A 24693-nucleotide genomic window follows, 5' to 3' on the forward strand; every position below is an offset into this window, starting at 1 on the left:
TTTGGTGGATCTGTTAGGAGAGTGCTTTTTATATGGTAAGGAGAAATCACTTCAAAGAAGTGTCTGTAGAGCTGGTAACTCCATTACAGCAGTTGAAATAAGAACTCAGAAAAGTTTCCATATATCTTTGGTAGACTTCAAACAGATCAAAAAGAGAACTAACAAATGTTTATTGGGGTCTCCATTTCTGTTCCCACTTAGGAAGTAACTGAAAGAAAAATGTTGCTCTGAGCAAAGTGTAGACCTGACCATAAGAAAACACTACTGAAAGAAGTAGAAAAGCAAACCCCTCTGGAATATATGAAGATCAGCTCCATCTGCAATGGGACTCATCCCAATTCATCTGCCACAAATTCCCTGTAAAGATGACACAAAGTTGTAAATTCTTATCCTCCCTGATGCTTGGCACATTCTGTTTCCCATTAGAAAGAATTAGGTAAAAATGGTTCTGTTTCTTGACTTTTATTTTTTAAACTTTTAATATCTTCTCTGAATAATGCGATACTTCCATCTGTATTTTGTTAGAACTTCAGCACCTCCTGTTCCCAGCCCATGCCATGGTTTTAGCTAGAAAACAGGAGCCAAAGGTGATTTGATGAATTGTTCTGCATTCTCTCATTACATTAACTAGTATGGACAGCAGGGAGTGCTGGGCTTTCTCTGATGATGGCTGTAACATAAGGCCTGGTGGAATAGGATCTGCTCTACAACAGCCAACTCAGCTCCAAAGTGGGGAAAAAAATTTTGGGTCTGCTTTATATATGCAGCCTGATGTTAATTCCAAATGGCATCTCACCTTCTTGTAATGTTTCACACAGATGCAAAAGCGAGAAGTGTTAGCAAACACTTCAGGTTTTAAGAAAATTATCCTTACCGTTCCAAAGCTTATTACATCTTTCTGACCAATTTTCTGACATGAAGGGATGATTATAACAATTTTAAAATGTTTCATGAAGCAGCATACAGTATGCATGTGATGTATGCTGCAACAAAGTTCAAAGTTGTGAGAAATCTGCAACCACCTGTGCAAAACAAAATTACTCAAAAAATAAAAATAAAAAATAAATAAATAAAAAAGGCAGACAAGCTAATACTGCAAATAACCCATGAGTGAGGAGAAAAGTATCATAGAATCACTGAGTGGCTTGGGTTGGAAGGGACCTTCAAGATCATCCAGTTCCAACCCTCCTGCCACGGGCACGGACACTTTCCACTAGACCATGTTGCTCAAAGCCCCATCCACCTGGCCTTGAACACTGCCAGGGATGGGGCATCCACAACTTCTCTGGGCAATCTGGTCCAGTGCCTTATCAGCCTCACAGTAAAGAATTTCTTCCTAATAGCTAAACTGCCCTCTTTCAGTTTAAAGCCAATGCCCCTTTTCCCATCGGTACATTCCCTTGTCAAAAGCCCATCTTCAGCTCTTTTGCAGGACCACTTTAGGTACTGGAAGGCTGCTCTAAACTCTCTCCTGAGCCTTCTCTTCTTCAGGTTGAACAACCCCAACTCTCTCAGTCTGTCTTCAATGAGAGGTGCTCCAGCCCTCTGATCATCTTCAGAATCTTAAAACTGTCATTTCTTTTGCCTAGTTCTGAGTTAAAAAAAAAAAGTGAAGGGAATAGATTTAAGAAAGTGTCATTGGATTGCCTCATGAAGTTTTAGCAGACATGTTTCGCAGAATTATCTTACTTAACATGTATTTTCAGTGCTACTACACTCATGTAGCAATTCCATGCACTTTCACATTTACTTTTGGTACCATAATTTTTTCATGCAAAAGTAACACCAAAAAAAGCATTCTTGTGTCTATACTGGGCTTAATAGTGACTAAGCCCTCTAGAGCTAACACACTGTCATCATAGCTGTATCTTTCTATACAGCATAATAGGATGAAGCAACATAATGGTACACTTGTACAGCAAACCCAATACTGGATGAACCACACAGTAGTGTTGACAATGCTGATTAACTGCTCTACCTTGCATTTGCAGAGATTAATTTCATGTGAAAGCATCCTAATAATAGATGTTCAGACTGAGTTCTGCTATTACACAACAGGACAGTAAATTGGCCAGTAGGAGATTTGGGTCTTGCTGAGAGATAATCATGAATACCTGTCAGTACAGCAGTCAGTCTACTTCCAAACAACCTAAAAATACATACCCTGCTTATGCTCGCATGGAGAAAAACATGTGATGCCTTCAGCATATCCAAAGGCTAACCAGGCAATAAGTGGTTTAGTCTCAAGCTGCTAAAATTTCCCTTGAATACTTCTGCCTGATGCACAGTAAACCAAATCAGCTAAAAGGATGCCTGGTCTATAACCTTATTTGTGAGACTCTCACTCCAGGTCTGCCCCCTTTTTTAATGCAATAAAGTAGGCATTCAAACACTAAATATGTACAAATAAACCTTACTAGTCAGTATTTATGACCTATTTTCTGTTGCAGGACCTTTAGAAAAGTGTTATTGCAGTGCCTTTTAAGGCCTCCTGCAGCACTGACTGCAACTATTAAAACTCAGTCCCTATTGTTTATGTGACTTTTGTCCTTTATTCCATCACTGTCTGAATTATTTTTCCTTTAATTCATTCCTTCTGAGGTTTTGATCCTTCCACCCCTACGCAGACAGTAGGCAAGAAGGGCTTCTCAACGTTATGACGTGCTGCTCAAAGCCACTGAAGACTCAGCAGGACAGGCCACGTATCATTCCATTTAGTTCAAACACAACACAGAACTTCAAAAGTCTATTCCAGTTGTCAATTTTATTCAAAAGGTGTCTGCTATACATTTTTAATATATAGAAATAAATATGAAAGGCCTATACAAATATGAACATTTAAAAGAGTACCAATACTGCCCTTCATTTTTTTTACTCATCTTTCAATACTTAAAGGGACAAAATTTCAGCAAACAGCCCACATATTTAGTAAAATAAATTTTACAAAATCTCTGATAAAAAAATGTCTGTTCATGTCTAACAGAACTTTTTAGACTGACTTTTCTTTTACATATATTTGCAACCTCAACACAAAATATGTTCAGCTGCCTTTGAAGTGTTCACAATATAGACTGATGCACATTTTCTTCAAGTTGGACAGTTAAAAAAAAGGTCATACTTAATTTATATTCCAATGTAGGAATTTGGCATTATCATTTTTAATGACATACTGTGTTAATATTTTTTAAACACATACCAATAAATAAAAAAGAACACAATCCTGCCTTCGAGTGAAACCAAAGTCATTTAAAAAACTTTAGAATGGGCATTTGCTTTTGTATAACATGATTCCTCCCAAGGCTTTAAAAAAATTAATTTAACACCACATAAAATGCTTTTGATATAAAATAACATCATAAGTAAGCTTTTTGCTTCCTGTAAACCATAATTGATAGTAAAATATCACTTTATGCAAAAGTGTCTAACGTAGGGCATCATCCACATGCACTTATGTAATGTCACTAATTTAAACATTTAAAGGAGCATAAAGCAATGTATGTGCTTAAATGGTGAGAGGAATGGATACTAAATCGAGTACAGCTGTTCCTTCAAAATTTGGGTGTTGGGGTTTTTTTGGAGGGCGTGCATGGAGTTTTTTAAGAGAAGGTCAAGCCCCAACAATATTGAAAGGAGATGATGTCATACAGCAAAAACTTCTTTTGTCTTTCCTTAAGGAATTTGTCCTCATCCCAAAACCCAAACCGTCCCAAATATTAATTTAAGAACTGTAGATTAAACTTGCTGGAAATCAGAAGAAATATTTCAGATATTTCCTAATTGGAAATAAAAGCACAGGCTTTAGTTCAGAAAAAATATAACAATACAATTTGCTGTAAATGCACAGTAGCCCAATCCTGCAACTCCTTCCTGTTGATTCAATTGTTTTCACTTAAGGAAAGTATATAGAACTTCTGTCTCAACCCTGATTTAATAACTTATGTAAATACCTGAATACGTATGTTTAACACTTTACCCACATACTAGATCTAAAGGCTATTTGGGAATGTCTATCTTGTTTTTCAAAAGAACTTCTATTTTTAAAGAGTGTTGTAATCATTTTTTCTTCCCTTCAAAATAAACCTTTGTGAGCTCATCTTACAAAACAGTACTCCCATTTCCACTTCATGACATTTAAATGCTTGGCTCATTCTTTCAAAAGAGAATTTGTAGATTAAAGGAGAAATATACAGGTCAAGTCTCTAGTGAACAGCACATATCTAATATGGCTTGGCTTGAAACAAGAGCTGTGTTGCAGGGTTCTCATTCACTGCATTGGAGTGGTTTCTGTAACAGACTTCCTTGGATCACTGCAGTTCTCTAATCAATTTTGACTCCTCCAAATTCCTTCTGAGCTCACCCAGTAAAACCAAACACTTTCCAGTACAGGTTTTGCAGTCATTGGTAGCGGTTCTGCAGGCCAAAAGTTGACTGTATTCCACCAGTGTTAGAGTAACAACCTACAGAGAGTTTTCCTATGTGTCGCACAGCATTAATCTGGTCTGAAAAACCTACTTACAGTAATGAGGATAAAACCAGTAAGACTCCATCTCTGGGTGAGGGGGGGGTGGGAGAGATGTCAACGCACCAAAAAAAAGGACAGACCATGTACACAAAGGCTTTCCAAAAAAACAAACCAAAAAACAATGACCCAGACACTTTCAAGGTAGGAATGCATTTATCAAAAATTAAACTTTGCTCCATTATGAATGATTTGAAGTTTGGGTTCCTGAGCTTGATACTGGACAGGGAAAAGGGCAAGGGCAAGTGACTTCTACCTTAAATTATACAACAGTATCTTTAGGACAGTATTTAAAACCTATTATTAGAAGACTTAATAATTTGCAAATGTGACTTTAAGAATATTATAACTAAAGAGTAGTTTATAGTAGTTTAAGTTCAGGAGACCTTAATCATCTTTCTTATGTGTTTGAAATCGTTCCATTAAAGCCCTAAATATATTTCCCGGTATTTTCTGATGTTTTTCTATTAGAGCTTGGACTGCTGCTTTTGTCTGTAGGGAAAGAGAAAAGGTTTTGGTCAGATTACATCATCTTTACATAGCTCACATATTAGCACAATTTCTAGGCTCTTCTTCATCCTTTGAAACGCCACAGAACTACTGCAAGTACAAAATACTATTTTTCCATATTTAAGCCCACAAGATGTGATTGCAGCTACACTGCCATGGAACAGACCAACAAACTAGTACCTTTTTTTTCTGGTAGCTGAGTTCACAAACTCTATTAGTGATACGCAAAAATAAAATTACCAACAGAGTAAAACGCCCAGGTTTGCATCAGTAACACTCTTCCAGTGTCCATGAACTTTCCTTCTACACACACTCAGAAGCAGCACTGGAAACACCACTGTGTCTTAGCACATTTGACCTGTACAAAGCAATGATCCTTGCATCCAAGTGCCCAAAAGAACCGGTCCTGTAAATGACACTTAGGTCACTTAGCTGCATGTGACAGCAGCCTTCACCTTCACTCAAAACCCAACCGGGCCAAGGAGTTCAGAGCAGCCATTCTTACTATATAAAAGCTCTATAGTGAACATTCAAAGCAGGGTACTATGCAAAAGTTGTGGTGAGGACACACTGTAGCCTTCCTATTCTGCCTAGAGAAGCACAGACTAGAGAATTCTTAAGGCCAGAGGCAGAACAGAGAATTATTTGCCTTTGTAAACCAATGGTCAGCAAGGGTAGATGATTGTTGGTAGAAGCTCCCACTGTTCATATGAAGTATGTGATCAGCTGGTATGTCCTGGAGAAGGACTTTATAGATCTGGTCCTAAGTGTTTCCAAAGATCTAAAATTTGTATTAGGTAAAAAAAGTGAGTTTAATTTTTTTCTATATAAAATTGAAAAATGTATACCGTCCCATAGCATGATACATGAGATACAACTTTAAAATCACTCTAATTAGGATTCCAGGGAATTCACATTCTAGGGGCCTTATCCAGCAGAATTTGCATTTAAGTCAGAAGCAAGTGAGAGTTGGCACAAATTAAGATGCCAATGCATGTTTGAAATACACATTCTCTCCTGAAAGCCAACAATTCTGAAGTCCTGTCAGACTGAATCCCCAAAAGAAACAACCAATTTTCCATAACCAGGGCTTAAGATAATGCAGATAAACAATTTAAGATAAACATTTAAGCCATTTTGCAGAGATCTAATCAGAGGGTAAACAGATGAGGAGAGACAACTAAACTGACACCTGCATAGTCAAGAAGTCTCCTTCTCTCAAGTGAAGTTTTCAGAATGTTCTGAGTGACCATCTGTGGAGCTTTCAAAAATAGCTATTTCAGCCCCCTCCATCTCACTGCTCCACCATTTAACTGGTTTATGTCTTGCACTGTGAAATCTATTAATAAACGGAATGAACATGAGGACCTGACAATCCTCTCTACAAAGCACCTAAATCTGAACATTTAAAAGTTAATTTGTTGAGTGAGAAACTAGAGGAAATAGAAACACACTAAACAAAGCAGTGAAATTATTTCACTTATTTTTTTTATTGCATGAAATTCCAACAGCTTGTGAACACAGATTTGCTATGTTTGAAAGGCTTCATCAGTATCTTTCTGAAAAGACTAAGAAGCAGAACACTTCCTCCAGGATGAAGTGCTTCTCTGTTTATCAACCCAGAGCTGTCTTATCGGACTGAACTTCAGTCTTTAAAGCAAGTTGTTTCTCAAAGCAAACAGAGAGTGTTTGCTTTAGAAGACCTAGAACAGCTGCAAGTTGTAGTAACAAAAAGATAGTATTTAAGGCCATTCAGACTTAAACGTCCAAAACTAACCATGATTCCATCAATTTTTATAACTGGTTCCTAGGCAGAAATCACTTAAAAAATCTAATGCAGTTTTTTCTATCAGAACATTCAATATTTAAAACAAAACAAATATCTATATCTATCTATATCATATCTTACCTTTGCAGCTAGTTCGTCAGCAGTCATATTTGGTTCATATGGAATGGGTTCTCCGATAAATGTACGCAGCTTGACTGGAAACCCACCATACAGGGGAACTAATGGCAATCTAATACGTTCATATAGTGACCTAAATATTTCTAATGTGAAAAAATTTTAGGGGAAAGCAAGAGAAAGAAAGGTAGGAGCGGGGAGAATGGATTAGAGAGAGAGAGAGAGAGAGAGAGAGAGATTGAGATTATTCTGTAAAGTTTTTTTTCCCCATATGTCTCAACATTGAAATTGTAATTGAGCCCCTAAACCAGACTCTTTAAAACAATGTGTCATCTCAATTGTTGTTCTACCCTTGACTTTCATTTTCCAAAAGCTGCATTAATGCTAACATCAGACTTGTTTTCTATCCTAACTTGGTGTGGAATCTTTCCTCCAAAGAGCAGCTGAAACAAGAAGGAAGAAGAGGAGAAAAATTCAATAGCTGCCTGTCTGGAGAGGACAGGAATGCTATGCAAACCAGGTTACAGGTTCAGCTCATTTTACAGGTTAGTTAAGTGCTTTAGTATTGGAAGACTGCACTGGTCAGTCCCACTGCAGTCTAGAGAATCAGAAATAGCCTTATCTGCCTAAAGGTCAGCCATACTAACACACTGAATTGCTCTTTCAGATCACACACTGGTTGCAGTTAAACAATATAAAAAGAGAGAAAAAACAGGTATTTCAATCAGCTCTAAGAGGACACATGATCTTTGCCACATGCCACCTTTTAAGCATTTATCCCAAATGTACCCAGAAGACATTCTTTGAATAATGCTTGCTAATATTATCTTTCTCATTTGCAGACAAGAAATCCCATTAACTGATGTGTTGGCATAAGAAAATCCTTATCAATCAAGATGTGGAATTATCTGTACACAATCTATAAAAACAAGTATCCAAAAACTACTAAAACTGGAGTAACACCTCCAGTGATCAAGAGAGTTCAATTCCTCTAACAATTCTGCTGTAGTATGCAAGGAGCATGAATGATTTTGGCTTAAATTTCTTCTGTTTGGGATGATTCTCCTGAACACAGCAACAATTAATTGCTGTTTATTTTTGTACACGACAAATGTGTGAATTATTCTGAGCATCTGCGTGTGATGCCTCAGCTTTCTCCATGCAATATTTAGTTCTTAATTAGAAGGGGAGAGAAACAGAACTGTGTTGCTCCTGTAATCCTCTAATGAAAGTGATGATACCATACTTGTGGCAGAACATGTGGTGTGGAAGAGACTTCTGCTAGACAGTAAATTGAAGAGCTTAAAAAAAAAAGGGAGTTTAACACTAGAAAATGAGCAGAGATGTGGACATCTAATCATCCCAGAGCTGGACACCTCAGACACAGACCCATCTATTCCTTTCTGTCCAGAAGTCCCACAGAGATGAGGAAAAAGAGCTGGCAAATGCAAGTTTTTGTAAGGAACTACAGGTCTAGTGCAGAATAGTAAAGCAATTACAGATTAAATAATAGTCCAAATCACTCAAAATTTAAGCACAGGTAAAGGTGTAAGTACAGAGCTTTAGGAGAATATTTAAAGGAATTATGTGTCAGCTGCAAACCTGTTTGCTTTGCTTCTTAACAGACAGAAGAAAACCTAGGGTTGGCCTAGCAGATATAAGCAGAGAAAAAAACGCTGTAAATCTTCCTGCCTTTTTCTGGCTCCTTTTTCCTTTCTTCTACTGCTTCTGTAAAGGAACACTTACATGGAAAGTAATTTAGATGAGCCAATACCACGTCTAATGCTGATATTAAAACCTAATAACATCTCTGAACTCGAACAGAGAGCAAACCTCAAGAAACAAGGCTGTGTTAAATCTGAAATTTATATGAGAATTATTTCTACAGAGATAGGCTAAACACATATGCAAAAAGAAACTACAAGAAAAATAGAAAATATCTTACTTATTCCTCCTAATGTCCTAAAGCTTTCTCGAACGTTTTGCGTAAACATAGGAATGATGGGCTAGGAGGGAAAAAAAATAAAGAATTTAATGAAGATAGCTCTAACTGAAAATCTTCTACCTCACTTAAACACAACAAACAAATTAATTTCAGAAGACTGTCTCAGACAAGGACATATAGAGAGTAAAACAAGTATTCTTAATTTCTTCTGTGACTTTCTGCCATGAGGTTTCAAACTGGAGAATACTACAAGATTTCAAGGAGTCACTGTTTCACCAAGTCCATTTTCTCAAAGCAGTCCAGAATTTCAGAATCTATGGAGCATTTAGGAGTCCCTCCCCCATCTAGCAGCGTTTGCACAGTTGTGACTTAAGTGTTTAAACCTCTTACCTAATTTGTAGTTATGCTCAAAGGGAAGAATTCACAGGATTAGGACACTAAACTTGTCTGATTCGTCTCTGCTACGCTGATGGTATTGCTTCACACATGATGTGTCATACATGTCCATGATTTATTTCTGCTGATGAATACTTGGAATGGTGTTGAATATTTCAAGTTTTTATTGCTGTTTTTGTTTACTGCAAACAGCTGTCAAGATTTACAAGAACCGTGAGGGGGGCAACTACTATATGAAGTTTTTCACTATCATTTTATGGCATGTACCCACCGTACATAGCATCATCAGAAATACAGAACTCTTCATGGGATTTTCATGCACTCAGATTCTTATAAACTTTTTAAAAACAAGCATGGAGATGAGATGAGCTAGTACGTGAAACTTTTCAGAAAGGTATCACATTGGGCTTTTTTTGGGGGAAAAAAAAGTCTGTAAATAATACGATGCAGTTACAGAGAGTAAAAGGAAGTGCAGTTGCATAACCTGAATGGTTACAAACTTTTTTATTCTAGAAAAATCTTACTTGGAACATTTTACTTTTGACATAGAAGTAGAGATTTTTGTATGCACCAAGTTAGCTTATATGACAAAAATTCTGGCAAACAAACTGCTGAAATGAGACAATTTCAAGGAGTTGAAGGTTCTGATTTTAGATACATTTTTCTGATGTTTCAGAAACATTTTTCTTTCCATGAGGAGTTCTGCTTACAATTCAAGGTGACTTAAAGTTCATTTTTAATCTAAATAAAGATATTTTTTTCCACTTTCAGCCTGCCTCTGACACTATTCCTTTTTCACTGCATCTCTCAGTTGGTTTTTTTGGGGGGAGTGATGAAGCTACAACACCCTTTTGAGTGCATAAAAGGAACCGAACACATTCAATAAAATAAATGTAATGATACAACCATAGTTGAATCTCAGGTATGACCTTTCACATGCTATGACAATACATTAGTAAAATCTAAACCTGCTGAAAATACCCTGTTTAAGCAGTGTTATTTTCCTTGTGAGAAAAGTGACATACACTTGAGTCTTAAAAGTATTCTATTTCTGCATAAAATCCACAAATTTAACTAGTTCTCTTTGACAGTACCTAAACATAAAACTTTTGGTGTGAGACTTACTTTTAAATTGGGTATATGCAGAGCTACAGACATACGCACATACCTTTCAAGTACAAATATAGAATGAGAGGGACTCTGAAATTGTTATTAAATTTACTTAAATGAACTTACAATTCAAATATATCACACACTGTTGTGCCTTTCCAGTTGGTTCCCTATGAATAATTATCTGCCTGCTGACCAAGCACGGTGCTATACATTACAACTGAAGAAACAGTTCACACCAGTGAACTTCTGCTGCTCCTGCTGTATGCCCTGGATTTTACTACTATAAAATGCCAATACAGTGCATAGTGCCAGTGAGTTTATACTCTACTGGGTCACAGCATACTTCAGTGAAAGGAGCAACAGAAAGCTGATGTAGGGTTGCTTCCCAACCATTCTGGTCAGGGGTTAAGCCATCACAATCCTGACCAGTTATGTGTAAAACAGCAGACTCTTGTAACAGAAATCATCCCATATTTCATCTCTCATTCTTTTAAACTCTGCATTTCCTGACCACACTATTTTTAGCTGACTCTAAAGCCTTCTTACCTATCAAAGGAAACAAAAAGAGTATTGAAGTGTAGTTCAAAAAGAGTATTGAAGTGTAGTTATGAGAGTAAGTAGACCATACTCATGACAGTCAATGTAACAGCAAATATATGATAATCAAAACAGCTTTCCCTGGAAGAAGGTACCAGTAAGTTAGCATTCTGTGCTTCTCTTCCATGACCTGTCATACTTACCACTTTTGCATCAATGGCCACCTGAGCAAAGCCTTTCCGATCACTCCACAAAATAGTGTACATCTCATCACTGAAGAGTGCTTCCCGAACTCCACCTGGGGCAATGGCTAACAGGTGGCCCTCCTTCAGAGTACGGACACAAGCTTCTCTTGGTCCAGGTATAACTCCATGTACATCAAGTAATATCTTAAAACCTGTAGGGTAAGACAGTATTAATTCAGAAAATGTTCATTCATACTACCATTGAGTACAGATTCCCAACACAGAACAGTATGGCTAAAACTTATTTGTCTAACAAGCTGTAGCCCCAAATCTCCAAGAGGGACTGAAGCATTAAGTTGTGCTTATAGATTTTAGTCTGCAAAGCTGATGATTTAGGGTTTCAGCAGCTTTTTGTCATAGTAAAGTGAGGTGATACCTCACTGTCAGGACTAAACTGAAAAAAATTGGCACTGCAACATCTTTCAGGTGTCACTTCAAAGGAGTTAAGTTTGCTCCAGGGCACTGGCTCCTTGCTCAAGCTCTACTGTTCAAATGTAGCACAGTCCAAATAAAATACAGCAAGAAGCAATACCAACAAATTGTTGTGGTTTTTTCATTTCGTGAACTTTGGCAAAGCCCAGTTGTGCACAAGGAGAATGATTCATTTTCTTTGTCATTCTCTGCATTACAGATCACTGCAGCACTTGACTCCCTGGTTCATTCTGTGAGTACCTGTGAGTACCTTTCATACAAAGATCTGGCAAGCCTGAATTGGGTATATTCATCTTCTGTTAATATTATAACTGATTTTTTTAACCTAAGGTTACATAAACTCATCCTGTCATCTTGAATTTGAAACGTCATACTGACCCCACTCTCCAAGAAACAGCAGAACATCAAAAATTTGCTTACAAGCATCAAATGGGAGCATACCTGATGAATTTAGGTATGTCCTTTAAGATTAAAGGACATAACTAGCATTAACCTCTGTTTGCAGGAAATCAGTCCTGTTAACTGGTTCAATAAATTTCAAATTTATACAGTATTTTTGAGTACTACATACCAAAATGGGAACTCTGGACAACTGAGCAGCATGGGAAACATTATTTCTTTTTCTGGAAGTTTCCCACTGAGGCAAACAACCTTATCAGCCACAGACAAGGAATCAGAACTGATCTAGTCCAGTTTGCCTCTCAATAACAAATTAATAGCTGTTACTATGAACACACATTGTTACATACACTCACATGCTGAAGAAGTGTTAGAAATACAGTTAGGAAGACAGATCTGTCTTCCCTTACAGCTCGCATAAACTAAGGGCTTGAGAAGAAAAGCATGAGGCAACATATCATTAGTTTATTCTTAACTAAAGTCTGATCTCTAACTAGTCTTTGTTGTTGGTGTGAGTATAATTACCCCTGATTCATCTCTATACACAATCATGATCTGTCCACAAACATGACAACAGAACAAACACAAGCTGCACTACACCTGTCACATATTTTGCTGTGCCTGTCTCACACAAGCTGGTGACATTCACAATCTTCATCTAGTAGCATTTGCACAGAGGACATCTGAAATACAGTTATCCTAAAGTAAATTCATTTCTTTCAGGTGCTTTGTTTGTGGGATCTTCAACAGCTGGTTTTTACAATGTTTTGTATTCCCAAACTAATTAAAGCTCTCTGGAAAGTACTTGGTGGTAAGAAGCTGCCTGTCTCTAAGTCTTTCCTATCAGTGAGCTCAGGAGATAGACAAAACCTTTGAAGGGTTGGCTGAGCAGGAAAAGAGACTCCAATTTTCTTTTCTTCATTGGATAGAGAGGGTGGGCGGGAAGGTGCATGTGACAGAACAACATCATGAGTCTGTTTAGTTCATGGGTCAATAAAAAAAAGAACAGAATACAGACAGAATAGAGGCAAAAATTTGTACTACAGAAAAGTTGTTGGGGGGAGGTTTCAAGTCTCCAAAAAATTTCTCAGATGTATTTCCCCCTTGGCTTCCAGTATAAACTTTATATTCTGAGCTGTACTTCATAACCTAGGCAGCAGAACATACATTACTATCAATGCCTCTACTCCCGTAGCAAGGAAGAAGAACCTGTCTCCCTTAGAGCAGCAGAGAGACAGAAATTAGTGCAGTGGCCCTGAAGGGACAGCCAGGCTACCTGAGCCCAAGGCAAAGGTCATCATGAAGTCAGAAAAAACACTGGGGTAGTACCTGGCTGTTGCATGTAAGTGACCAAGAATCTACTTTTCCATTTTAAACAACAAAACAACTCTCAAAATTATCTAAACACAATTTTTCAGCCTTTCAGAGCTAATTCTTTGGGATAGCAAGAAATCCAAAATTAATTTTATTCCACAGTTTAACTTGGACTCTGCCCTTTGCCCCAACATACTCTTTCTTTATTTTCCACAATATTGTGTCTGCATCAATGTTTGAAAACCCTTTGGAGAGTACCCAGTAATGCCTTTAACGCTGCTATCAATATGTGCACCATATACTTTTCTCTAACTTAGCCCAAGTGACTGTAACATCAGGGCTTCTCAGTTGCCTGGTGGCAAGATGGCAAGTATGTCATCTTTTTTCCATGGTTGTTGACCTTTAGGATCACAGACAGAGAGGAATCATTTAGATCACTGAATCCAACCTTCCGCAATTGTAGGTAACCACATGTTTATATCTGCAGAGCATCTAGTCCACAAGACACATAATACAAGGTGTTGCAAAGTAACAGATGAGGAGCCACAGCCCCTTTCCTCTCTGACATTACAGGAGAGGGGCTGCCTTAGTGCCCCAAAAGAGAAGGTAACCTTTTAAACAGGGGTTCCTAGACGACTCTAGGAACGAAATACAGCCCATACTATAGGGGAGGGTGATGGAGAAGAACACAAGTGAAGTCTTAGCCCTCACTGTATTCTTGGGGAAAAGACTTTCTCTTAGCTCAACCTTAGAAAAATTAATGTATTCCTGAGCATTACACGGCTAAGAATCCAAAAGAACCAGAAACCCGGAACATTGTTTTGGGTTTTTTCCCTGTGGCTAACCTCCAGTTATTAAAAGTAAAAAAAGAAGCCACATGACCATATTTCATATCCTTCTTCCACAAAATACAAGTAACAAAAGCATACTTAATACAGACACGGAATAAACTGAGACAATCAAATAATTTCCTTTTGCAACAATGTGAAAGAAAGACACATTACAGAATCACAGAAGGTAATGTTCAGTAGGAATCTCCAGATACCCATAGGAGGTCTTCTGTTAGGTTAGAAACCCTTCCATAAATTATCAAGCCATATCTTTCAAGACTAAGGAGTAGGGAAAGGCATGTTTGACGCACTGCAGGCTCATGAATCCCTTTAAGAGGCACAGTAACATTTCACAAACACACTCCAGTTAATTCAGGACAGCAGTGCCCCATGCAGAGGATGCCATGAGACTGCACCCTGGTAACTGTATACTGGCATGGACGGGAGATTCAGAGTCATGGGACAAGCCACTCCTGACAGCTATTCGTAGTAGATTTAATAATCATAAAACAAGAAGAATCATTAAATTATCTAATCCAAGTGTGTCTAACAGAACCCCCAAATCACCCCCCCCCCCCATTTCCCCTGCACTGAGCATAATAACTTTTGGTAAAAACATCTTCTGAAAAGGTGTCCACTTTAATCTGAAGATTTAATCAAGATTAGACAGCCTTAATACTAGGACAAAATTATGCAATCTCTTTGCTTTGATTCACAAGAGAAGCAGCATCTACCTTGCCAGTCATAGATTACTGTGCAGATTTTTAAACAATTCAGAACATTTTCTGGGCTCTTTGGGCTTGTCTTCCTTGAATAGCCTTAATTCCTTCACAGAAACAGAGAATTATGTAGATTGAAAGGAAGCTCTGGAGGTCATCTTGTACAACCTCCCACACAAAGCGGGTTCAACTAGATCAGGCTGCTCAGGGCCTCACCCAGTAGAGTTTTGAAAGTCTCCAGGGATGCAGATTCCCCAACTTGTCTAAGCAATCTGTTCAGGTGTCTGATCACTCTAATGGTAAAGTACCTTTCCACATGTCTAATCAAAATTTCCTGTGTTGCAACTGGTCTGTCTTGCTTCTCATTCTACCACTGTGCACCTGTCAGAAGACTCTGACTCCCTCTTCTCTGCACCCTCCCGTTAGGTTGTTGAGGACAGCAACAGTATCTTCCCCCACCCTGATCTGGCAGAGATCAAACAAACCCAGTTCTCTCAGCCTCTCTGCATACACTGTGTGCTTCAGCTCTCCACCATCCACTGAACACACTCCAGTGTGTCAGGGTGTCCTATACTGGGGAGTCCAAAACTGGACACCATACTGGGAGATGTGCTTGCACAGGTGCCAAGCTAAGGGAAAAAACCTCTTCACTCAACCTGGTGGCTACAGTCATGCTAAAAAAAGCTCAGCATGCAGTTCATCTTCTTTGCTGCAAGCACACGCTGCTGACTCACACCCAACTTGTGGTCCACTAAAGGCCAAAGTCCTTTCCTGCAGAGCCACCTTTTACCCAGGGTACTGTTGCGTGGAATTGTTCTATCCCAAATGCACAACTTTACATTTGCTTTTGCTGACTTTCATGAGGTTTCTGCCCGTTCATTTCTATGAAGTCTCTCTGAACACAAGCTCTCATCATCATCATGGCTGGGCTTCGCAAATGAAGATTTGGGGAGGGCTCTACCCACGTTTGCTGCAAGCGCGTTGGTGGCTAAAAAGGCCAATACGAGATAGACAAGACCGGTTGCAAAAGGCACAGCAGAAAGACTCCTTAGGTGGTATATTCTGCAAGGCACGATTCATTCTGCGTTGTCTTTTCTCCTCAAGGGTGATCCTGCTTGCTTTCTCAAAGCATCCATAGCTTTATAGATGGTGTGTCTCCAGGCCTCTCGATTGGAGGCCAGAGTAGACCAGGTATGTTGATCAATATGGCCAAGGCTGAGATGTTGTTTCAGGGAGTCCTTGTATCTTCTCTTTGGGGCTCCTCTCATGTGGCAGCCAGTGGCAAGTTCACCATAAAGCAAGATCTTAGGGAGGCGGTGGTCCTTCATCCTGGAGATGTGCCCTGCCCAACGCAGCTGTGTTCTCATCAACATGGCCTCAATACTTGTGACTGCTGCTTGTTCTAGAACAGATGTATTGGTCACATAATCTGACCAGTGGATGTTTAGGATTGTACACAAGCTCTAACCCCCAGTATATCAACAGCTCCTCTAGTTTGGTATCATCAGTGAATTTGCTGTGCATCCTTCAGCCCTTCATCCAGGGGTACAATAAAAACACTAAGCAACAGTGATCCCAGTATCAATCCCTCAGGAACGCCTGTAGAAACCAGCTGTTAGCTAGATGTTGTACTGCTGAACTCAGTTCTTCAAGATCAGCCATTCAGTCAGACGTCTTGCAATGCTACTAAATGATATCTGGGGGACTCACACTTAGAACCTTATTTCAAGGCAGAAATGGAGAAAATCAACATAATCTACCATCTGATAAACAACTGTGCATAAGTATTAATAGATACAATATGGAGCCAAGTCTGCATTATGAAATAGGCTGTACTGGTCAGCTATATACAAAAGGCTGGATAACCAACTCACAAATCTGAATCTGTTGGCAAAAGCAGTTGTAGAGGCAAAGCCATGCTGCGATCAGGATGAAAGTGTTGTTTTCAGGGACTAAGGCTGAAGGAAGACACTAGTATCTTGTGGACTAAGAAATAAAACTATTGACAAAGCAATAGTTCTCTGAGTCGTTTCCACTAAAAGCATGAATACACTACAGAACGCTCCTTGTAATTAATTTCGTGAATTGACAAGTTTTTAGTCACAAACTGAACTTGGGAAAAGAACTCGGTACTACTGCATTTCACACACACAAAAAAACCAAACCCCTCACATAATTAATTTCACCCATCAGCAGTGTATTTCAGTAGGCTGTCCAGTCAAAATATTGCCCTAAAGATATTTCTCATTTTCCTCATGCTTCACCTCTTGTGTCACCATGAACATGTTGGACACTTCTACAGCTTTCCTCTTTTTGAGATTCTACTCAAAACAGTCTTCCTAGGGACAGGTTCCCCTGCTCACCATACTCAACTGGGTGGGATAAGAAAATACATTGTCTCTCCAGACTAGTATTTTTAACTTTAAGGGCATTGATTCCAAACAGTTTAATTGTTAATCAGGTTACACCACTCATTCTGACTATATTAATAAAAAAGAAACACCTTATTGAAGTCTTTGCTAATGATTAATAGAGACAACTGTTTCTCCTATGATCTCCTATTTATTTCTAAACATCCTAGAGTCACTGGAAGGTGTTACCCAGAGAGGAGTATGACCCATCCTTGCATGGGCTAGTCTTGGAAACTCATTCTTGGTTGTAAAGAACATGTGAGAGGCAGCTCTACTTCAACACTTTCACTGAATTTATCCGAATGCCTGTTCTAAAAGCTGTGTTCCCGTGATACAAATTTTTATTACTTACACCATTAAAAAATTAAAGTAAGAGTTCCAAAACTGCTTGTTTATAATGAAGTATGTTACCTGGTAATCTAAAGACGAAATGATCAGCTACTACACAGCAGCGCCTCTTCATTGTCACGTGAAGTCTAGCCACGAAATAGATATAATCAACAGGAGTAGCTCCATGATAAAACACAACAAGCCCTGGTCCTTCAGGAATATTTTTGACACCATGAAGCTCATAACCTGTTAAAAGTGTAACAGATGTCAAAGTTTGATATCAATCTATCCTAAAGAAACTAACTTATAGCAAGCTGAAACCTATAGGTATTGAGAAGTGGTAAGAGCAAAGTGACCTTTGCACTAGTCAAGAGGCAACTTGCACCATTTACAGGAAATACAAGTTACTCCACAGAAATGAAAAGTTTCATTTAAGGTAGAAGTGCCACACTTTAAGAAAGAACTAAAAAATAAATTAAAACAGCCAGTCTCACTGTCTTGAACTATACCATTTTTCCTTATTTTTTCAGTTCACTGTCTTCAAGGCTGCAAAGTCCTCTGAATCAATCATTCAAGAGAAATCACAACAAGGGCTGAAGCGGTAAAACAACTATTTCAAGCTATTATTAACCTTTTGAAGTTCATTGCCACCAGTGACTGTTTAAGAAGATTTGACATGACAGCATCCATTTACATGTCTCCTTTTACTCCAGGGTATGAAGCTTATCTTTGCTACTTGGATCCAAGTTATACCTGCTCCAGTTTTCCATCACTAAGCACTAAAAGCTAGTTGGGGCATTATATGCTTAGCTGAAAAATACATAAACACAATAAGTTTCTTACTGAACTTACATTTCTATTTAATAGTGCAGAATATGCTTAGTTAATACAAAATATCAAAATGCATCAGTATAGAACATATTCAGTTAATATCCAGTAGTATTGTTACAGTATCTTGTTTGTGGGTTTTGTAAAATAAATAAACAAAAAAAACCCAAAACCAAAAAAAAACCCCAACCAAATCCTGTCACTTCTTACAAAGTTAACTAGGTTTGCAACTCCTATTCATTAATTTATTTTTAATTCTGAAGGTACTCTTGACTCTTCTCCCTCTGTTTTACTTTGTATACACGTGGAGCTGCAGCATATTGCAAGTGTATCATCTGTACCACCCCAAGTGACCACTAACTGTGCTCCATGCCAGCCAGTCATACATACAGCACTGTCATAATAAACATAAAGTTACAGGTACCATGCACCCATTTGGGGCATTGGTTTTGGGCTTTTAGGTTCTGGGGTTGTTTTTTTGTTTGGTTTTTTTAACAATGCTGTGAGATTTGAGGATTAAAAGCTCTTCCTGTGATATACTGGTTAATCAAGTGGGGAAAAACTAATTGCAAAACATTTCATTCTTTAGGAAGAGAAGTGTATAGATAACAAGGAAGCAGCTGGCAGGGTAGAAAAAAGTCACAGCTGCCATTGAGGGACCGGGTAAGAATCTTTTCCGTGCAAATAAAAAGTTGGACCTTACAAAAAGAAAAAGTTACTAAGGTTTAAAAGAGCCAAGGCCTTAAAAAAAAAAATCATTTTCTTATGAAAAAAAGTAAATAGCTTTTTATTGTGAAGTGAGCATTTTAAGCTCTTTGATGTAGCTGTTGATTTTGATGCAGTGTACTTTCCTAGATTTGAAAGTTACATCTTAGGCTTACAAAGCCTATCTGATACAGCTGCTGCACCATCTGGTTATCAATGCCTTGAAAACCTGCTTCCCTTTGACTAGAGAACAAATAGAGATGATTTTCAAGAAGGATTTGTTCTTTATGTAAATTGCTCTTAAGTATCTCTTTCTCCTTCAGCTGCATCTAGACTGAACAGATCTGAAAGAGGCTTATGATTTCCTTAGAAAGAAAAGCCAAATCATTTATTAAGTCTGTCTTTACAGTCTGTCTAAAGAAATAGTAGTAGAAGGACAAGGAACAGGGCCCTTAGTTTTGACATTCTAGTAGAGAAAGTAGTTGTCCAAAATACAGAGACAGACAGAAAATAAAAAAGTAGAGTTCTGTAACAGGCTCTAAAGTTAATTTCAAGAAGCAACTAGTGAATGAATTGACACTTAGCATTCCTCTTAGCCCTCACTTGGCACTTTATGCAAAAAACTGTTTAAGTGCAATTAAATTATGCTAATATGTGCTGACATACTAGCTATCAAGGAACTGGCATTTAACTTCCAGTCTTCATATACTGATTATGAAATAATACAGATAATTGATCTAATTTTTAACATAACGGACATTTCAAGTCTTCTTCAAATGAGAAAATCCAGGGGTTGTTATAAAACATAGGAAAAAAAAAAGGCAATTAAAAATAGCCTATATATTTAACCAGAAGAAAGATCTCATTTGTAGCAGCAAAGGAATAAATGCATAGGGCAAAAATTTTACAATACAAAAAAAGTCTCAATGGCTTTTTTTTTTCCTCTCAAGCACCACTGGTAGTCATTGATAAAACAGAAAAAAAAAACTAGCATGCAATAGCAGCAACAATCAGGTATATAATGATAATCTTGAAAGGTAAATGAGGAATAAGAGCTTCAGCAGGTTTTAATGAAAGTCAGATCTTGCTTACCATGCCATATTCTTCCATGTCCATCCCATAGGGTAGCCAACATTTCTCTTGCACCAATCCAAACATCATGAGAATAAGCTTCCTTTAGTTCATTCTTCCTTTTATAAATATGAAGAAGGAGAATGGAAATGTAGAAGAGCGCAACAATAACTCCTGGAAGTATAAAAACTACTGCAAGTGGAAAAAGCACCCATACAAGGTAGAATGCATAACTGAGATAATCTCCAATATGCTCCACTCCAGTCCATTCTTGCAGAATGTAAGTCAGGCAAGTTAAGTAGGACATAGGTATTGGTCCTGCAATACAGGATTCATTTCCACCTGTCATTTCCTGTTCAAGTTTAAAAAAAAAAAAAAAAGTAGATTAATAAATCTTTTAAAAAGATAGACATGTCTTTACTTATATATGTATTTCATATATGCACATATGCATTTTATTCACATACCACTTACCCCACACCCCAGCAGCACCTACTAGAAACAAAACAGTTCATGCAGCTAAACTTTTACTTAATTTTTATAGTCCTTTTCTTTTGTGTACTTGAAATGCTGACAATTCTAATTTAGAAAGACAGTGCAACAGCTTAATCTCAGGTTAAGATTTTATCTCGTTGAAAACTGTTCAACTTACACAGATTCAGAGCATTTATATTGTTACCAGCACCAATTAATACTGTATTTTCGATTTTCAGAAAGCTGTATTGATTAGTCTAATTTATTGTTATAGTAAAACAAAACCTTCTCCCAAGTGTTAACTACCACAAGAAACAGCACAATCTCAAATCCAGTGCTGTAAAAAAGAAACCCCGAACTTCCACAACCATACAATGACTTAGTCAGAAGATGGTCTCAAACTAGTAAGAAGATGGTCTCAAATTAAGAAACTCTCAGACTTGGAGGGACCTTTAATTGTATCTGGAAGACCCAGAGCACAACACAGAGAGGCAGCAGGAAAGACACGGGGGAAAAAAAAGTCCTCTAAAAGTTTTAACTGCTCTGGCTTTACTCTGTCTGTGTATAAGAATTTCTCTTCTCCAGTGCCAGCTCCTAAGAAGTTCCTGGACTAGACCTCTCTGGGTTGGTATTTCAGGCTTTCTATAACTCTGGAGAAAGACTTTTCTTAGCTTTGTACGATTTAGGGGAAAAACTGCTATTCGCTTCACCTTACAAATACAAGACAACCTGAATGCTTGGCTATTTTAGCTACAGTGCTTAATATCTTGAGAAACAAAAGTTAACCACCACTTTATTCTAGACTAAGATAAGACTTGACATTCTGCTAGTCAGGACCAAGAAGAAAAACACGTTGCAACTACAACACAGGATTGTAGGGAGAAACACATTAAGAACAATATTTCTGAAAGAATCTAAGCTCAAGGTTGTTGTGGTTCATTTTTTTATTAGAATGTGACTTATAACATGTATGACTGCAGAGCTCTGATATTAGACTGACATATGTCAATCATGCCTTTACTCTTGCTCTGTCTTTGCATGCAACAAATGACTGAAATTCAAAAACTTTGTTGATACTATCAGAACCCCAATGACAACAAAAGTTACGAAGCAGATCAGTTTTACTCCACATTTGCCGTGAGACGTTGAAACACGTACTATACCAGAACTCATCTCACTTATTTCCCCATCTCAGTTTTCCCTCACACTCTCATAGACCAAGGACATCCCTTTTCCTTTGGATTTGAAATCGGCCTCCACCCACATTGCTCAAGATAACTCCTATTAATGAGAAAAAAGCTGATCTCATTACAAGGATTTTGCTTCAGCGATCTATGCCTGTTCCACTAATTCAGGCTTATAATATTTTGCTCCTCATCATGTTCTTTGCTCCTCAGCATGACAATGTGACCAGCAGCTGATTTATCTTCACCAGTGTATAAGCACATAGCATTAGTGACATGCACTTCACAGATTTCATGCACTTATGTTTGGGGGTGTGCATTAGTGGGAAAGGAAGGGAGAGAGTGAGCATGTGGGAGAGCAAGAGAAAGCTCCTTCTCATTCCTGTTGCCAGAGCTGAACTCCAGAACCTGTCAGGTAGCAAACACCCACAGCAAGTATAAGAAACACAACTTGTGAGACCAAGCAGGATTTAGGAGTAGCATTCAACACCACAGTATTTATCAGATTGTTATGCCTGGACTTCTACAGTGGCTCCACCTACTACCTAGAGAACAATATGGAGCATGGGTTATGGCACAGAAACATTTTTTCAAAACTGAGAGGTGATTATGTAGCTTAAAAGATTACTTAAACTGTACTCTCGTACTGATCATATTTTTAATTGTTTATGGCTTTCTCCAAACGCAAAATCCCCATGAAGTAAATTTAAAGTCCTGTCTACACATGTCAAGCTTGCAAAAATATTACGTGTCCTTTTGCCTATAATGTTCCATGCAATACCTCAAATGCAATCATCACAGTTTTAAAAGTTTCCTTGCATATTTATGTGCTAACCTGGAACAGAAATTAAAATCTGACATCTTGTGTGCTACCAGCCAGAGAGGCAAGATCTAAAGTACTGCCTTCTCTTAGGGACAGTCAGCTCTACTCTGAACAGTGCTGTCTACTCATCTTAAAGGGAATCATAGAATAATTCACACTGGAAAGGCTCATTGAACAGCACTTGTCCAATCTCTTCTAAGGAGTTCGATTATGTTGCTCAGTGCCATATCCAGTCCAGTTTGTATTACCTCCATGGATAGAGATTCCACAGTTTCTTTGGAAGCTGGGCCCCTAATCCAGTGCTTGAACACCTTCATGGTGAAAATGTTTCTCTTTATTCTAGTTAGAATTCCCCTTACTACACTCTGTGCCTGTTGCCTCCTGTCCCTTTGCTGCAAAGATTCTACTTCCCCCTCTCTACAACCACTCCTTAAGAGCAGGATTAAGGTCCTTGCAATGTGGCTGCAATAGCAATGAAGAAGGGAAGGCAGATCATGATCAAAAAAAGCACAGGAGCTCCACACTGAACAAAGGTTCAACATGGTTCTTATATGCTACTAACTGGTAACAACACGTTGGTCTGTTCCAACTGTACAGCTACGTACTCTATGACTACACAGAGCAGTTAAAACTACAAGATAAAGCACAATGTCTTCTAGACACACCAGCAATGTCACTCTGATAAGGACCTCATCCAAGCAGAGACCACCCTGCCTTCCCTGTCAGAGGTTCTCTGACATCTGTCATCATCCAAATCTAAAAACTACAACGGGGTTCAGTACAACTAAGTGTAGTACTACTAAGTCCCACTTTTAGTCAAGCTACAGGCAGAATCTCCCTGTAATATGAGCACATTCATATTTTAACTGACAGCACTGACATGCTGTTGTGAAGTTCAAACTACACATTAAAAGTTCTAACTTCCTAATACAGCAGCTTACACACATTTCTACTCATTCAAAAGGATGCAGTCTCTCATTTGACTAACAACAGTACACACTGACTTACGCTTACTCTTAAGGCTTTACGCTGATGGTGAAGTGGAAACAAGGCTAACACACAACAATTCCTTCCACTGACTTCTGGCACATAACCCAGAAAAGTCCTTAACTAAACTACGACAGTGGTCTTCAGCTGCAGTCCGCACATCCTGGTTAACTGAGACCCTACTGATCACGCTAGAAGGAGCAATTATGGACAGCAACGCACACTGCTGTAAACCACGCACAGCACGATTCCAGCATGTACACGAAATGTCTAAGGGAAGCCTCTGGAGGACATTACAGTATTTCCAAACAAGAAATGCACTGCAAAGCAGGAGCTACGACATGCCCCTGCCGACAGAAATACACGGCTGCGGAGAGCATTGCCACCAGAATCAGCAATGTCACCACAAACATACACAAAAAAAAACCCAAACAAACCAACCCAACAAACAAAACCAAACAAACAAACAAAAAAAAAGACCCTGATAAGCCTGATAATGGCACCTGCGACTGGAGAGATCCTAGAAGTCAGTGTGGTTTAGCCCTTGTTTTGGCACAAGAACCGGCCTGGCTCCCGTGCCGGCGGGCCTCTGTTGGTTCTGCAGGCGTGTGGGGGGACTCGGGCCCCCTTTCCTGGCACGAAGGACGCGATCCCGGCCCGGCTGCCCCCGCGCAGCGCCCGCGGCCGCCCCGCTCCCGCAGCCCCCGTCCCGACGGGAATCAAAGCCAGGCCCTGAGCCTGGGGGTGACCAAGACCTCCGGGAGACACCCGCGGGGTGGCGGCGAGGCCAGGCCCGGGCCAGGCCGGGCCCCCGCATCGCGCCCGGCAGCGCCCGCTCACCTTCCCCTGGCGGAGGCGGCTCCGGCTCCAGCCCCGCGTCCCTGCCGGAGCCCGGTTTTACTTCTCCGCCCGCCGCCCCCGCGGGGGCCGGGTGCCCGCGGGGCGGCGGGACCGGGGCGGCTCCGGCGGCGGGGCGGGGGCGGGAGGGCGCCCAGCGAGCGGGGGCGCGGGGGCAGCG

General features: G+C 39.2%; 1 protein-coding gene across 3 annotated transcripts; it reads right to left on the minus strand.

Moving 5' to 3' along the window:
* Positions 1-2737: 2737 nt before the first annotated feature.
* On the minus strand, positions 2738-24614 carry LOC113945008 (transmembrane protein 68-like). 3 transcript variants are annotated; one of them, XM_027638820.1, is made up of 7 exons: positions 24516-24614; positions 20229-20559; positions 17685-17849; positions 11127-11320; positions 8878-8938; positions 6939-7078; positions 2738-5011 (listed from the first exon to the last, which is right to left on the minus strand). In XM_027638820.1, the coding sequence occupies exons 2-7, from the start codon at positions 20554-20556 to the stop codon at positions 4907-4909; spliced, it is 993 nt and encodes a 330-aa protein (XP_027494621.1). In that variant the 5' UTR covers positions 20557-20559; positions 24516-24614; the 3' UTR covers positions 2738-4906. The 3 variants fall into 3 exon arrangements, 2 of the variants coding, with proteins under 2 accessions (XP_027494621.1, XP_027494620.1); XM_027638819.1 differs by lacking the exon at positions 24516-24614 and adding an exon at positions 24179-24349; XR_003526913.1 differs by lacking the exons at positions 2738-5011; positions 24516-24614 and adding exons at positions 9268-9465; positions 24179-24356 and having other exon boundaries at positions 7022-7078.
* Between the last annotated feature and the right edge of the window lie 79 nt (positions 24615-24693).

Source organism: Corapipo altera, unplaced genomic scaffold (genome assembly GCF_003945725.1).
Source record: "Corapipo altera isolate COAL_440 unplaced genomic scaffold, ASM394572v1 49, whole genome shotgun sequence".
NCBI lineage: Eukaryota > Metazoa > Chordata > Aves > Passeriformes > Pipridae > Corapipo > Corapipo altera.

What these genes read in the sequence shown, in the direction of transcription:
- LOC113945008 (XM_027638820.1), bottom strand. Translation starts at nt 20,556, where the DNA reads ATGACAGGTGGAAATGAATCCTGTATTGCAGGACCAATACCTATGTCC. An exon ending in TTTCGTCTTTAGATTACCAG is followed by an intron (nt 11,321 to 17,684) that starts GTAACATACTTC and finishes CTTACCCTACAG; the next exon opens with GTTTTAAGATATTACTTGAT. An exon ending in CTGACGAACTAGCTGCAAAG is followed by an intron (nt 5,012 to 6,938) that starts GTAAGATATGAT and finishes CTTTCCCTACAG; the next exon opens with ACAAAAGCAGCAGTCCAAGC.